We start from the raw sequence: 17,072 nt of genomic DNA, 5'->3' as shown, positions 1-17,072 counted from the left end.
GGATCGCTACTATCGCCTCATATAGACAATGCGAAATAGTACCCTCACAACTCAAGCTTCGTGACTGTAGTCTGTGGTGGTACAGTAGATAGTGATATAAAAACTTTGCCTTAGAAATAAATTATGGACAACCGCTTACTGAGGTAGTGGTCAAAGTTGTAATAGCATACGATCGACGTGCCGTCGTGCCATCTACGCACAAGATATTAAAGCATCAAGAATTTATGTCGCACTGCTTATCACAGAGCAGCAGCACCTGTCATTTATACATAAAATTGTAAAAGCATTTATATTTTTGCAAAGATTTATAATAAGTTCGAATATTATAATTTGTATACATTTTACATCGTAATGTTGACACATCGATAACAAAAAGCGTATGTGTCAGAATGCAAAATGAAAAATTTTAATCTTCCAAATCCTATTTTATAGGGTCGTTCTAAATTTCTCGCTTTGGCATCTATGTTGATATTGCATAGTAATTCAGTTCTTTAGCCCCTGTAAAGAATACATTTAAAAATCGGATGGTTTCTTACTACCTCTACAACACCCAAATTCCGTTTCCCATAAATAAGTAGGCCTAACTGATGATCCTTCACAATCGTAGGCTACGTGTGCGCGTAAGTGTAGGAACATTCCTGCCATTATCAATTTTATTTCAAGTCTTAGTTCAAATATAATTAATATTTTTTGTGCATATATCCTGGAGCATGGGAAATTGTTTTGTTTAGTTAACTACCTATCCGAAGAAAAGTTTGAACCTCACAAGTGACGTCAAAAACGCATCGTTCATGAGACAACTAAGCCAGGAGATAATGGGATAGGGTGGCCAGTTCCTTTCTCCCTACGTTGCATACATCACCGACTAGTTACATATTACAGTAATCAGACTTAAGATCAGGGGTGGAGATACGGACCCACAGCCTCTGCGAGTGCGGGAGGGTGCAATGAAAAGTTTGAAAACATACAAAGTTAATATTATTAAATTTTAAATTTCAAACAGTCTATTTAAGGTACTCAAAAATGTTATTTTACCTTTTAAAATATGTTTCAGGATTGTAAAATTTTAGTGAAGGTGAGCTTTACTGATTGTCAAAATGTTTAAGTGACCAATGTAAGAGGGATCTGATGGATTCTTTCCCCTCAACAAATGGTTAGCTTCCGTTCAATTCTGAGAAAGAAAATAAAAACTGCCATAAATATCAGACTACTGGCTAAAGCCATTATATGTCAAAATTCAAAATTGTCTACCGGCTTCCTGGCGTTTGTACAGCTAACATTTTATTTACCACTTCGTCCGTGATGAATGCGACAACTGAGAGATCATCCTCAAAACTGAAGCTAATTAAGAACTACCTTAGAAGTACATACAATGTCACAGGAGCGACTCAATGGACTTTCTATTTTGAGCATTGAAAATGACATAGCTCGGGATTTTAATCAGATTATTGATTCATTTGCAGCATCGAAGTCCCGAGTAAAGAAGTTTTGGAATCTTTCATAAAAAATCGTACATGACGTTTTTAAACATTTCTTTGACTTTTGCAAAAAGTTGTGTAACATGTTATATTATTTATAAATGCATTACGCATTTAATCTTTTGTATTAAAATAATACTGATCTATAAAATAAATAATACAATCCTCTACATTACAAAAGTGTAAGTTTCTTAACAATGAAGTGCCATGATAACCTCAGGGCTAAGTGGAGGGGGGAGCTAAAGGGGGGGGGTAATGTTTTAAGCAGGGGGGAGGGCTGCAACGAAACCAAGCTCTGCCACTGCTTAAAATGTATGCAAACAATTATTCTTCTTCTTCTAACACATATCGTAAAGTGAGATGTACTGCCTTGATAACAGATGTAAGTTTTTACTTATCAGCCAGAACCTCAACAATTCCATGGGCTACACGTTCTCCCCCCCCCCTCTCAATCCTGTGGATTTTTATCTGTGGGGCCATCTAAAACAATTGGTTTATGCAGCAGGCATTCTTAATGCAGACACACTTCATCAATGGAAGCCTGCGAAACCATTCAACACCGTGTGGGAATATTTGAAAGGGTGCGACAGTCCATGATCCAACGAGGGCATGCATGTGTGAAAGCAAGAGGAGAACATTTTGAACATTTGTTATGAGTTTCTGAATTGATTAACGTTGCAACACTTGCTACCAAGCTGACAATATCTAACATGTTTCATTAATAACTAAAAAACTAAGGATTTTCGGACATGTTTATACGAACCTTTTTTTCTTGTTTTGGTGTGAAGAACATGCCCCCAAGGTTTGTCAAAGTATTTCTGAAACACCCTGTATTACTTAGTTCGTCAGAGACTATCCAGAGTGCAACACTGGTAGTAGATCAGCAAAGAATGATAGTAATAAAGAATTGTTCGGATGTCTTAAGAGCAATGGTCGTCACCACTCGCTGAAATGGGTAAAGGGTAAACAGAACAACGTGATTTGCCCCATCATGTAGCAGGAAGAGGCAGAGAGCATACCCGCCAGCAGCCACAGATACACCATAGTGCAGTCTCTTCTCCACAGGTAAGAGACGCTAGCCCGAGGGTGCAGTGTGATGATCGCTGTCATAGAGGAACCGGAGTACCTGAAGAAAACCCATGTTGCTTGGACCATGGCTTGCCCAAACAAATTATAAATTGAGGGTAGAATGGGATTTGAACCCAGGCTCTCTGGCTCATAAGCCCAGTGGTCTACCATTGAGCCACCATGACAGTTGTTTTTTTTAAATTTAATATAGCATTGCCATTTTAAAGATAATATTTTCAAGAAGACTATTATAATAATATACCAAAATATGAATAAACATGTATATGAATAAATGAAAATACAGAAAGAATCGCATTTCATGTGAAAGAACAATAATTCCAAAACTCAAACCATTCACACTAAATAAATTGGCCAGGCTTGAGTACTAAACTTTGCTGTTAACGAAATATGTATACAAAGGATCTTAAAAGCATATAAAAACAAATAATTTAAAATTGGAAAATATAAATAGTAGAAATAAAAGAGGTTTATTGCAAATGACAGCAAATTCTATAGAAAGAAGAGGGCAACGTTTTCCAATATTGCATATTATGATAATAATAAGCTCTCTAAACACTGAAGTTTATAACAAATATTTCTACACAAATGTCATGTGAATATGAAATAAAAAGTTTATCATTATTGTCTATTTTTATTTTCCAATAAAAAATATACATATAAAACTACAGCTTTACAAAACAAAGCCAAATTTTGAAAACACAACAGAAATGATTAAATACAAGGAGATACAAAAACAAGATACGAGAATCACTCATAGCACTCCTTCAAGATGGCTGCTGCACTTGACATTCGTCAAAAGCAACATGCTGTTAGAGAGTTCCTATGTTGTAAGAACTAAATAGTGGGAAAGATTCACAAGAGGTTGAAAAAGGTATATGGTGATGTCACTGTCTATTGCAGTACAGTTAATTGATGAGCAAGTAGATTATCTGGTGAAAGAGGGCACGCCTGCATTCAGGATTTTCCTTGCAGTGGCAGATCTCACATTGCACAAACTTTCAACAATGTGTAGTGCATTAACAACAAATTGTAATGGGAGAAACAAGTGTATGCAGAATATTGGAACAGTTGGAGTTGAAAAAGGTTTGTGCCAGGTGGGTTCCAAGGATGTTGACAGGAGCCCACAAAGAACCCCCCCCCCCCCCAAAAAAAAAACAGTATACAGCGAACCTTTGGAACAATAGAGGATGAGGATGGTGGAGATGACTTTCTTGTAAGAATTGTGACAGGAGATGAAACAAGAGATAGAATCCCTTCATTGAAAAAGATTTGAAGATGACTATCTCATGAACTGATGAACAGTCACTCAAATATGCTGGTTCAGACTTTTACCATGCAGGTATACAGGTCCTAGTTTCAAGGTGGCAAAAGGCAATTGAAAGGGGCAGGGATTATGTGGAAAAGTGACTTTTTTCGTAAAGGATATACCTACATTCTGTAAAAATATCAAGTGACATTTTGTCCCTAAAGATTCTCTAAAAATAGCAATTTGTAGAATGAATGATCTTTTTTAATGTGCATTTCTTTTGGAGTGACTCTTGTACATAGGAGTGGAGATAAAATAAAGATCCAATGATAGTAAAAAAATACACAATAATTAACGTCACATATCATTAATTATTGTTTTAAGAAACCTTGAGCAAAGACTGTTTACGGCCAATGGTACTTAACATTCCATGCTTACTATATTGTTATCGAAGATTAGAATATGTTTTATATTAGGAATGATGGGTCCAAGTTGCGTCCTATTTTAGTAATACTCTGCACACATACAGTGCAGGACAATCAATCGCCATTTTTGCCATTTCAAAGAACTGTATTACACTAGTTGATAACCACATGAACAATGAAACATTTTAAAATAATCATCTCATATTATATTAAAATTTATGACTTCCAATACAACACTGAACATACAAAAATGACAACAGTTGCCGCTGCTGTGACTAGATCCACGTAACAGAGAAAAGGAATGTGATCTTAGTATACTTTTACAAACATAAAAACCCCACTAATATGGTAGTTATAAAAAATAAAGATCCAAGTTTCAGAAACATAATGACCCAACAAAATTTTGGATATTTCCTTAACTTCTATAACAACAGCAACAACTTATATCACGCCCTCAAGAGGCTGAAAGACAGACATCTAAGTGTGCATTCATATCAACGTCTTTCACCATTGTCAAGCAGCACGGACATGGGTATATGTTATCACCAGATTTCTTATCAACGGAATTTTTGGTGGCCCAATCATCTTCCTCATCATCATCAACAATTCTTCCTTTTCCAAAAACACTCTGCAAGCATTCTTCAAGATGACCTTCCAGATCACGTTTCAACGTATCTGCATTACATGCTGGACACTTAACAACACCACAGTCTGGTGCAAATTTGACTGCACAATCGTTAACAGTTGCTGTGCCGTTATCAGCGACATCAGCTTCAATACAAGAATCCAAGTGAGTATTTATATTGACTTCTCTAATCTTGGAATTGCATACGGGGCAGTTCACCATGTCTCCAGATTCTGTTTCTGATAGATCCATGAATGAACCACTTCTTAATTTTTTCATATCATCAGCATTCTCAGCAATGGATATGTGACGTTTGGGGGCCTTGCCACCACTTGGAGAAGTACTAACGTCCGAGAAATGTGACTGTTCTGACGAAGTGGGTGATCTCTTATTATCTAATGTCCAGTTATCCATAGTTCGCAGAGATTTCTGGGGTGAGACAGAAGAGTTTCTTGCTACATTTGACTGACCAGCATCAAATTTACCGCGAATTTTGTTATCTTCAGCTTTCTTCTTACTAGAACTGATCCAACTGTCCAAGTGTTGTTGACTCTTTTGTGGAGAGAGAGAAGGGCTTTTTGCTTTATTTGAAGGACGAGATTTCGACTCGCCATTTGAAAATCCATTGTGTTTATTGACTTTCGAAGTGACAGTCTCGGACTTAGTATTTAATAACCTACTCACTCCACTTCCCCCCAGTGTGTGTCCTTTCCCACCAAAAGGTGTAAAAGCAGCTGATGCACTCTCTCGGTTTGTACTGCCATTAATTGTATGTATATTAGCTACTCCTTTCACACCTTTGTTACTCCCATCAACTGGTGCTGTCGACTTGTTTTCATTCATCACCTGTTCACTCTTTGTACCTTTTGCAGTGATCACCAACGTACCTCCACCCTTATTTGCCAACATTCCACCAAATCCACCAGGCCTCTTGTTGCCATTATTTGCAGAGGACACTGCTTTCTTGGGAATGCTCCCCTTTTTGTGTTTATTACTCAAGTCCTTGAATGCTGTAACATTGCTGGGATTAGTCTTCATCAGAGGGGAATGAGACTTGCTCGAAGTGATTCCACTGCTTATGCTGCTACTTCCAAGTGTATTTCCTTTACCATGGAATGGAAAGAAGGTCCGAATATCATTCTTCTCTGTGCCAGGATGTGTAACTGTAAAAAAATGAAGGAAACAATCAAAACAAAAATTTCATACTGCTATGTATAGTACTAGAAAAAAATGAGCCAAGTCTTGCTAGCAATCCTGAATGTAAGCAACAAGATTCGCAAAACTATACTCTTTTCTCTGTAAGAAAAATCCTAATGTAAACACAAGCACGTGGCTGTCATACCCGTGATTAGCTCACAGTCGAAACACTCACACGACACAGGAAAATATAATTCCGTATTTGGAAACCTTAACCTTGTATTATTTGAAAATAAAAATTAAATTCTAGTTATTAAAGACGATGAAACATATAACTTCACTCATACATAAAAGAAAAGCTACTTTTATATTGTGTTACTTATTTTGAAAGCGGATGAATACTAAGAGTAATACCAAAGTAGTCTGTTCTTGTAATACGCTGGCATCACTTGAGCTTGTTCTCGTATGGTTTCTGGATCCTCAGTGTGTGTGGGATTGGTTACTAAACATAAGAGTGGAAACTCTCTCAAAAGCAGAGAGAAAGAAATAGTTTTAAATGTATAGGTACGAGTTAAGTGAGTTGAATCCAATTAATTAATTATAAAGTAACAGTTTCCTAAGCAAACAAATGCATATTAGTGAGGTTAGGTCTCCTTCGACGAGTAACGGGAAATGTTTAATATGAAACAGAATGTACAACAGTGGGCGGGATCACTTACTGAGAATCGCTGACACCAAGCTGCAGCCAATCAAACCTCACTTCAGTCACGTGCCATTGTTTCCTATAGGATTATTCTTACAACGAAAAGATTATATCTACAAGTAGCATACACATAGGCGTTCTTCTTTACTGCACATGCACAATGCATTGTATTTGGGACTTAGTAAAATTAGGCAGCCCATTTATTTTTTTCTGGAACTGTACTATTATCAGTAAGATGTCTGAACAGACTTCATTCCCAAGGTACAATCAGGTAAGATCTTAGAGAATGTAACAGGTAGACAAATAACGAAGGTAATATCTAAATAAATTACATCATCATTGGAATTTAACAAACAAACCATCAATGGCTAACCAATTTTGAAAATAAGTGGATCCACGTACAGAAAAAGTTCACTTGTCTGGTATATAGATGATCAATTAAGGACAGGAGAACTGGTGTGGGCATTAAATAACCAAGCTTTGTCTTATCAATAACCTTGGAACATCTCCAAGATCTTTCAAACAGAAATGTACAGCTTGATTCAGGAATTTTGGCCCTTGCAAAAAGTAAGTAGATAGATTAAGAGCGAATTACTCATCACTACTGGAGGACTGGGTTGCACAGGTCAGCCCGCACAGTCATAATACCTAACATTTCCTTCTTATCATGTCGCGATACACTCCGTCTTAAAACATAATATTCTTCCACACGTCCTGTTACTAACCACTAACCCTCTGTTGACTAAACAATGTCATGACGACTTATATTTTCTTGACATGACTGTCCTTCAGCTACGAGCATATATATTATTTTCGTTCTTTCTCTTCCTTCCTATGCACGTTTGTGATTAAATTTCTTTCTTATGATGCAACACAGATCTTGCTCATTAGCCAAACGAGCAAGGACAAGGGCCAATAACGTTGAATCGAGCTGAACGCTATAGAGCGTTAGAGCGTTGTGTAAGAGATTCTGACCAAGCATCTCATTATATCCAAATATCATTATCTAACAGTCAGGCAGCCCTAAAAGCTTTGAAAAGCTCTGAATGCTCCTCAAAACTAGTCTGGGATTGCCAGTGTCTTAATACAAAGGTAAAACACAACAAAGTTACACTGACGTGGGTGCCAGGAGTCAAAGGTGTGGGAGGTGATGAATGTGCTGATCACCTTGCCAGGGTGCAGACATCCTATTTATAGGCCCTAAGCCTTACTGCGGACTTATTCAGAGTGGTGTTAAAAAAGAAAATCAGAGTCTGTGAGGAGACAAAAATCCTTGTACTGGGAAAATGTTTCAGGATAATGACAAGTGAAGAAGTTTATAACATTCGTGCAGCAAAGGATTAATAAGTACCTTAAACTTTAATATGAGTTAGGGGAAATTACGGGTTTTGTTACTGGTTATACCCTCCTAAAGTACCATCTTAAGAGGAAGGGCAATAGCGAGAATATAGTCGACTGTGAGGTAATAGCTTGCAAAAGTCTGATATATCTAGGAAAGACATTTTAACACCTGAGCAAATCTTGAATCTTATCTAGGAAACATAAAGCAGTAATGCGATACAATCTAAAGTATGTACAGACGATAGCATTTCTCTTTTATTCGAAAGGTATTTTTAAACTAGAAAAATGAGAAGATTTCATAGACAAGTAAAGGATCTAAGACACTTCTCTCATCACAAATATGTTCCTGTGCACTACTTTCTTTGAACGTGGTAATAAGGTCGTGACTTTTGGTGCATCCCTCATGCAGTATATAAAGAAATTCATTAACAATTACAATCCTTACAGAACAAATATACAGACTAGTGTACAAAATAAATCACTTTTGTTCAAAGTCACGTTGAAGAAACTAACTAGTCATTATTTACACATTTCAATATCTAAAAATGATCCAACAACTTAAAAACTACAGAAAAGAATTCAATTGCAATGGATACCTGCACATTGCGGAATTGCTGGAAATGAAACTGCTGACTTTCTTACCAAAAAAGGATCCAATTTAATTCAGAATACAAATACAAGCCTATCTTTTACATCCATCAAAAGACTAATTAAAAATAAATATAAAATCAAGCAAAACCAAGCACTATGTACCAAAGCCAAAGATAAAAAATGGAGCATTTTAATAAAAAAAAAAAAAAAAAAAAAACAGAAATTATTCCAGAAATCCCACGTAAATCTGCAGTAGCAAAATTCAGACTGCTTACAGAACACGATTATTTGGCCAAACACTCGAATAAAATAGGAATTTACACAAATCCAAATTGCCCTCTATGCAACAAAGAAGAAGAAATGACTGAAGATCATCTACAAACCTGTGAAGTTCTACCTGATGGATCCACTATAGAGAAATATTGGAGAGCAAGAACGCTAATGGCTTCGTTGCCAAAGCCCGGCATTAGATAACAACAACAACATATCTAAAGCTCAAAATCTTCCACGAGGTCTAAAGCAGTATTTTGTACTTTGTTGTCACCCTGCTATCTGAGTTACCTTTCGTGTCAGTCTGCTTAGTCTTCTTCTTTGAAAACCCCTCTGGCTCGCGCACCTTGATGTAACGTCCTCCACAACGTTCTTGATGATCCTTCCACCAGAAGTCAGTAGGTCCAGGTGCACGGTCCATCGCACGCTTCACCATGCCAAAGTATGGTGGTCTCTTCTGGCATGGTCCATCGCACCGCCACCAGTGCTGCTGGTATAGCTTTACCTCATCATGGAAGCTGTGATACACCTGCATTACAAACAACAATGAAGCACTAAATTACTTCTTCCATCTTATACCTGAAATGTTTGCATTTATAGACAAACACAACCATAAATTATTTTGCATCATTAATATTTGATCTATTACTTCCACAAATTTCAAACAGCTAAAGTGACTCTGAAATAAAATTAAGTGAGAGATTGAGTTAATATATAGTCAAAATGGTTAAACAGAAAGGGGCCAGGCACAGCTGATATCTGGAAGAAAAAGTTAATACTGCCAAACCGTGTGATACTTTATTTATTTTGCAGTATCAGTTGAAATTTCCTTCAACAAAACGACTGAAGAAACCAGAAGAAGCAAGGACCTCACTACATGATGACTGACAGAAAGTCGAAAGTAGTCAACTAGGTAATTTACCACTTAGTTTTCATTTCAACACTGGAAAGTTGTTGTTAGAACTAAATTCTTAAGTGACCTAATTTTTAGTAAAACATTAAATTTCATGTGCATCATGTCTGGATAAACTAACTCATTTATACAGAATATATGAAGAAAGAATAAGTGGAAGGATGGACACACAGACAGCATGTTAAAAATGCACTTTCTTGGTAGCAGGAATTCTGAAAACGTGTCTTTCTATGAAAGTCTCAAAATAGAAATTCTGAAGCAATTTAAATTTCTTACAAAATATCTAAAGAAAGTAACTTGAATCCTCCTTAAAGAGTAACATGCTGAAGCTATAAATCACTTTATTATCTTAGTATTATGGTACATCGCATGGAGGAGAGTTTATTTGCACCATGATAATGATGATGATGATGACGATAATTATGATTGATGATTAATGGGGAAATGGTGGAATGATTGTACGAAGAAATTCTCTACTTAAGTGTTGATTTTACTTCCTTTATGAGGTGTTTTCTTTTGTTACTGGTAGACTGTATGTAGTTCCTCTTTGTATCAGTTTAACTGCCATTTCATTTTCAGTACACATAAGAACAATGAACTTTTTATTATCACACCATGCTCCTCCCCTTTGCAGAAAAATGTCTCTGGTGTAATAATAATAATAATAATAATGATTTATTTTAGCTGGCAGAGTTAAGGCCGTAAGGCCTTCTCTTCCACTCATCCAGCATACAACCTACATTTCATAAGACCACAGAGACATAAGGAAGCAAAGAAAAAGTGGGACACAACAGAACTTCAATTATATCACAGTTTAAGGGACCTGATCGTCAACAACTCTTCCTTTTCCAAAAAAAAAAAAAAAAAGAGCCAATAAGACTATAATGAAAAAATACATAGTACAGAAAAATGAATACAACCCCAACATAATAGGCAACATCATAAGAAAGACTAAATGCAAACAAGAAAATGCCACACAAACACAAGAACAAAACAAATACATCACATTAACATATGAAAACAAAACACATACAACATCAACTGGAAGATCATTTCAAACACGTTACAAAAACATATCAGAGCCATAACCAAACTACACAATAATTCAACCTACGCAGAACACATCACAAATTCCAATCACAACTACAGCAAAATAGACACTGATATGAAAATACTACACATCCAGCCAAAAAACCAGAAACTTGACACTCTAGAACAATATGAAATTTAAAAACATACAAAAACACACCCACCACAACAGGAAACCAGAAGAAAGTGTGGAATCGTCATTAGGCTTTGGACAATGAAGAATACCACTTTGCAACTAGTCAGCCAAGTAAAATTCCTCATATTAACACAGTAAAGAAATTACAAAGTTAATCAGTGAGTACAAATTTAAATTTATATCACAGTTTCACCTAGACTCACAAGAATATGAACCAGTCTCACGTAGAAATCCAACATTCTAGCCTGTTGAATCGAAATTGAGCTTCGGCATGGATTCGATTCCCGCTTGGGCTGATTACATGGATTTTTTCCCCCAAGGTTTTTCTCAACCATTGGGAGAATGTTATATAATCTGTGGCGAATCCTCGGCCTCATCTTGTCTAATACCATTTCGCCATCACCAATTTCCACAGACATTAAATAATTTAGTATTTCATACAGTGTCATTAAATAACTAAATAAAATGAAAAAAAAAAAAAAAAAACATTCTGGCATTTGGCTACTGGACTGAAATATGCTACAGAAAAACTAGTGCAAAGGTATTACATTAATGGCAAATATCTCTGGACATGGGAAGTTTCAGTGAAATTGTACATTACCAAGAAAGAAAGAAGAAGAAACAATAAAAGCATCAATATGCAGCCAACTCACAGTTATTTTGGTGCCTGCTTCATTGTTGATGCGATTCATATGCTTGTGGAACTCGGGCCCATGGCCATCTCGATCGCGATTGTTGTGAGTCACAAAGAGGTATGCATGGATCATCTCATGCTGACATGCAAGAAAAAACAACAATCACCTCATAACATTAATATCATGACACTGTGTAAATCATTACTATGTTAGTGTAAGTTAAGTAAAAGTAAAAATAATTATTACAACAAGCTTCCTCTACTTTTGTGTCTTCTACTCACAGCTCATAAGAGAGCTCTGTATGTTATATCTTACACTTACGTGAATATAGTGTTGAATTGGAATCACAACGCAACACAAATGAATTAAGTTTTGATATTAATATTAACATCGGTATTACTAATTACTTATTAATTACATTCAAATTTCACAAGCTTAGTTACTTCTGTTTCATCAGTTTCCTTTACTGGAAACCAAAATTGTTGCCAACATAACAATTTGAAAATAACTGCCAGTTGTATTTATCAGTACGTACTGGACATTCAAAACAAAATTGGTAAAAGAAAATTCAACCTGACGTCTAGAAAAACACTATAATCCACTAGCATATGTAGTAATAGGGGAAAATGGTTAGGTTCCACCCTTAGGGCATTAAGCAAGCTGATCCGGACTATACTATACGACCATTTTAGGTTGTTCTAAAGAACTTTTATGCTTCCTGTATTGAATTGGCAGGTATGATATTTTAAGTTCACCTTAACAAGCAGCAGTGAAGGTGATTTTCTCTGCCATTCTTAGTCCAGCAATACTTCATTATACTGTCAGTATAGGCAGTGTTCTTGATATGTGAGATTTGTTAATGAAAGCTTGGAAGCAAGTTATTACCAGTGAGTCACGTCGGCAATATTTATCACTGTATGGACAGTATTGGGCTGCATTGTACTGCACAATCACTACCAAATTATGCAGTTTTCAGTACTTCATTACTCTACATACATTTCTTTAGGTTGACTGCTGATACACACTGGAATAAAAAAATTAATTCCTCAACTCTTTCTTCCTTGACATGCTCGTATAGAACATACACGTCTCACTCAGATTTCAACACAAACATTCATAGCACAATCGTCTCACTTCCATTTCAACACAGGCTGTTCAACATTCAGGAAATAAGAAAATTTACAAAGAGGCATCTGTGTTTTGATTTCTTGGGTCAAAGCAGGTCAATGTGGGTGAGTGACAACAACATTCATAACATATGTTCATAGTCTGGATTATATGTTCAAGGACAATGTCAAAATGGATGCCTCAAGCTACATCACTTAGCGACTGTGAACTGCATTACAGTAAAACAGACTTACCAAGAGGGTTTCAACTAAGTCCTTCCTAGGGCGAAGCTTTAGCAGGGGAAGGCTAAGCCGCACAGAGCAGAGGCCACCTCTCCCCTCATAGCAACACACGCCTGCACAACTGTAACACAAACCGTCCAAGTCATGCGTGTGAATGAGTGGTTACGATGGTGTGGCTTGAAACATAATGTGTCATGGCACATGTAAACTGCATGCATGCACAGAAAAAATGACGAGACTGACAGAAGAAATAGTGATAAAATCCCTACATTAATGTCTTTGACGGAAGTGAAGAGACCAATCATACCTCATAATAGAACACTACATACGAATGGGTGTATGCCTGGAAACAGGTTTTGCTTTAAACAGTCACGAAGCTTGAGTTGAGGGCACTAGGAACAACAGACTGTGCCCGCACTATTTCGCATTGTCTGTGATGAGGCAATAGTAGTGATCCTAGTGGTTAGCAACTATCTATGGATGCATATTCCCTACGTATTGAGCTTCGTGACTGCATATACTAGACTGTGGTACAGCGCTGTTCGAAAAGTCAGTAACAGCCCACTTAGCAGTGATTCAGTATGTCAGCTTTCGGTAATAAAATCTCGCAACTTACACGTTGCATTATAAATAGTGTGTAGGGGGGGGGGGGGGTAAAGCTAATTGGGATTTCCTGATCTCTGATCAGGTCAAAAACCCTGATAGAACTGATATGTAAGCATTGTGGTGAATTTTGGTGGAGTCCAGAGGGCCTAATTAGTCAAATCCACTCTCCTCACCTCCACGTTGGGGCTCCCTGAGATCTTTTAAAATGCGAAAAAGAGTGATGTGTACAGAAAGCAATGGGAAGCTACCACATTTATCTTTCCCCAGAAAAACTGCAAAAATGGAAGGCGGAAAATAGGAAAGATTGGAGAATGCTGGATTTGCAGTGAAAAACCTTCTTTTGGGCAGAACACAATGAATGAATGAATATCATGTGACACAAAAGTTATCTGCATGAAATGTATTATTCCATTTGGAAATGAATGTAATCTTTCGTTTATATTTGTTTTTTTATTTAATCATGGAGTAGGAGTAGTAAACAACAATGTTACAGTTAGTTTGTGTTTCATTTCGCTTACTGTTAGGAGTTACTGAGAGCTGAAGGACAGATCATTATTATTTTGAGTTGTAATTGATATTGTTTGAAAGTTAAAGAAGAGATCATGTTGACTCATGAACAGTGAATGGAGTTAGTACTGCTCTGTGACGACAATCACAGAACAAGGGAAGCTGCAGAATAGTTTCATCATCGTGATCCAGACATTCAAAAATCATTCTATCAATGTATGAGTAGTTTATTACATAAAATTACAACAATGTTTAGTGTACTCAACCATATTTTTTATGGAAATATGAACCACTACACATATGGCGAATTGTTACATACCAGTAACATTGTAATAGACTTACTGCCCGTGTCTCACTTCCTGAGCCGAGGATTCCCTAGTCTTATAGCCATGCCTCTTAGGTCTACTCGAACCGTCACGGTAGCTGCAGCATGCAGCACTGTAGTATATTACATGTTCTGAAAACATTATCCTATGCTATTCCAGGAGTCTTTACTGTTCATAATACCGGAGACTCTAATCTTGACTACCACTATCGCTATTATCTCTGATGGCGATTTCCGAAAATGTATGTACACACTAGGCCACTCCTCGTTCAGTCTGGAGTACTGTTGAATTAACATAGAGCAGTGTTTCTCAAGGTATGTTGTCGGGATTCCGTGAGTCTTATATGATTTTAAATTTTATTTTATACTTTTTCTTTTACTTGGTTATTTAATGACACTGTATCAACTACTAGATTATTTAGTGTCGATGGGATTGGTAATAGCAAAATGGTATTTGGCGAGATGAGGCCGGGGATTAGCCATACATTACCTGATATTCGCCTTATGGTTGGGGAAAACCTCGGAAAAAACCTAACCAGGTAATCAGCCCAAGCGGGAATCGAACCCGCGCCCAAGCGCAACTCTGGATCAGTAGGCAAGCACCTTAGCTGACTGAGCTGCGCCGATGGCTATTTTATACTTAGTGGATACTATAAAAAATATATAAATGTTACGAAAATATGAATCAGTAATAATATGAAACCACCACCACCACCAATAATAATAATAATAATAATAATAATAATAATAATAATAATAATAATAATAATAATAATAATAATAAATAAGTTACGTTGTCCATTATTACACTTGTTAATACACATGCTTGTCATCTAGATTTTCTATAAAATTCTAGAGATTAAGACACTAGGTGCTAACTTGCATAAACAAAAGTCACCGAGGTTAAATGCAGATAACTGAAACTGTGAATACAAATTCCATGGATAAGGGCTGAATTACTGTACAAATTTTGGATTCAACTATAAACACACAACACAACAGAGAATAAGAACCATTACATAAAAATTCACCAAGACCTCGAACAGATCTGAAAACTTCATATTGTTATGCCAGAATGCAAATAGCCAAGAACCATAAGCCTATGCAACCAACATCCTGACTGACCGACCGACCAACCATTCTCCTTCAAGCCAGACTTCTAGAACATATAGGTTTACTGTTAGGTTTCACCAGTAATTGTCTCAATCATGTGTTGACACCAGATTATGTTTCTTTTCCCTCAGTAACTTACGAAGTCATCCTGGGGCTCCACCTCACTTCCACATTCTTCAGCTTCCCCCAGAAGAATCGTATATCGAACTGGACGAACAAAGCATGGATGTCAGGAGTGGGGTCAATGTATTCCCAGGATGGATCCACAATGGATGTTTCTTTTGGAGGTTTGCTCCTGTGTCCATTCTCCTTATTCCTCAACTCAAGTGCTTTGATCGGAGGTGAAGAGATGCTTCTGCCAGATTCCCTCTGAAACGAATTATCACCAGATGTTACAATATAACTTTGAAGGAAAGAAGAGCAATGATGGCTCAGTAGGGAGAAAATGTTTTTGTGGATTATCTCTATCTGTAAATATGTTTCAAGACAGTCAGTGCCTGACCGTGAAACGAGAGGGACCAGATTCAAATTCTGGTTGGGATAAGTCACCTGATAGAAGTTTTTTCAGGAGTTTTCCCTCAACCCATTAATAGCACATGTTGGGTAACTTTCGGCGCTGGACCCTGGACTCATTTCACTGGCATTATCACCTTCATCTCATTCAGACGTTAGGTAACTTTAGCAGTTGAAAAGCATCGTAAAATAGCTACAGGAATTTAAAAAAAAAGTCGGGTAACTCAGTTAGCAGAGCAACTGGCTACGTACTGAAAGATTTTGGGTTCAATCCTGGATGGTGACAGGATTTTTCTCATTGCTAAAACTTCCAGAATGGCCCAGGATCCACCTCAACCTCCTGTCAAATTAAGTAAAAGGTGATTTTTCTCCAAATTCATACAAACTTATGTAACTTGCGAATGGCCTCTATATTTCATCCGCATATTATACTAGGCGATTAGGCGGCTACTAAGTAAACACCTCATTCGTAATGTTACTGTATTTATGAGACAGGAATGCCCCGAAACACCTGTCAGACAGAGAAACTGTAACACCAAAGATTTCTATCAAGACATTCAATTAGGTAGGCCTACTTAACTATCAAAAGCGCACAAAATATGTTATCAATTGGAAATGTATATCGAATTAAATGACAATTAGCTTGAAAGAACTCCCCTTACTTCATTTTCATTTGTTAACTGTTCTTGCAACTGCAACGCTAAAGCAAAATCTTCATCGAAGTACATACTTAAAACTTCAAACACTCATCTATGATTCTTGACAAGTACCGACGGCCCGAACGATACAGTGTCGCCAATTTAAGTAGATGGAAGTCGCCAAACAGCAGTCGTTGAAAAGTCACTAGATTCCTTATTATCAACATAAAAAAGTTTATTTTTATCGCTAGAGGTTGTTAAAAAAGTCGCTAAATCCTATTTAAGCAACGAGTTATATTACAACTCGTATTTAAGCACTAGGAAAGTTATACAAAAATTATCG

The 17,072-nt window shown here is 36.8% G+C and overlaps 1 protein-coding gene across 1 annotated transcript; it reads right to left on the bottom strand.

The window, feature by feature from the left end:
* Nucleotides 1-3,890: 3,890 nt before the first annotated feature.
* Nucleotides 3,891-16,900, bottom strand: mh (maternal haploid). Its single transcript, XM_069835676.1, has 6 exons — nucleotides 16,754-16,900; nucleotides 15,718-15,947; nucleotides 13,040-13,148; nucleotides 11,697-11,816; nucleotides 9,197-9,434; nucleotides 3,891-6,026 (listed from the first exon to the last, which is right to left on the bottom strand). Exons 1-6 carry the CDS (start codon nucleotides 16,817-16,819, stop codon nucleotides 4,693-4,695), a joined length of 2,097 nt encoding a protein of 698 aa, XP_069691777.1. The 5' UTR covers nucleotides 16,820-16,900; the 3' UTR covers nucleotides 3,891-4,692.
* Between the last annotated feature and the right edge of the window lie 172 nt (nucleotides 16,901-17,072).

Source organism: Periplaneta americana, chromosome 9 (genome assembly GCF_040183065.1).
Source record: "Periplaneta americana isolate PAMFEO1 chromosome 9, P.americana_PAMFEO1_priV1, whole genome shotgun sequence".
In the NCBI taxonomy this organism is placed as follows: Eukaryota; Metazoa; Arthropoda; class Insecta; order Blattodea; family Blattidae; genus Periplaneta; species Periplaneta americana.
Note: the sequence above shows the minus strand (reverse complement) of the source record. Positions and strands in the feature narration are given on the sequence as shown.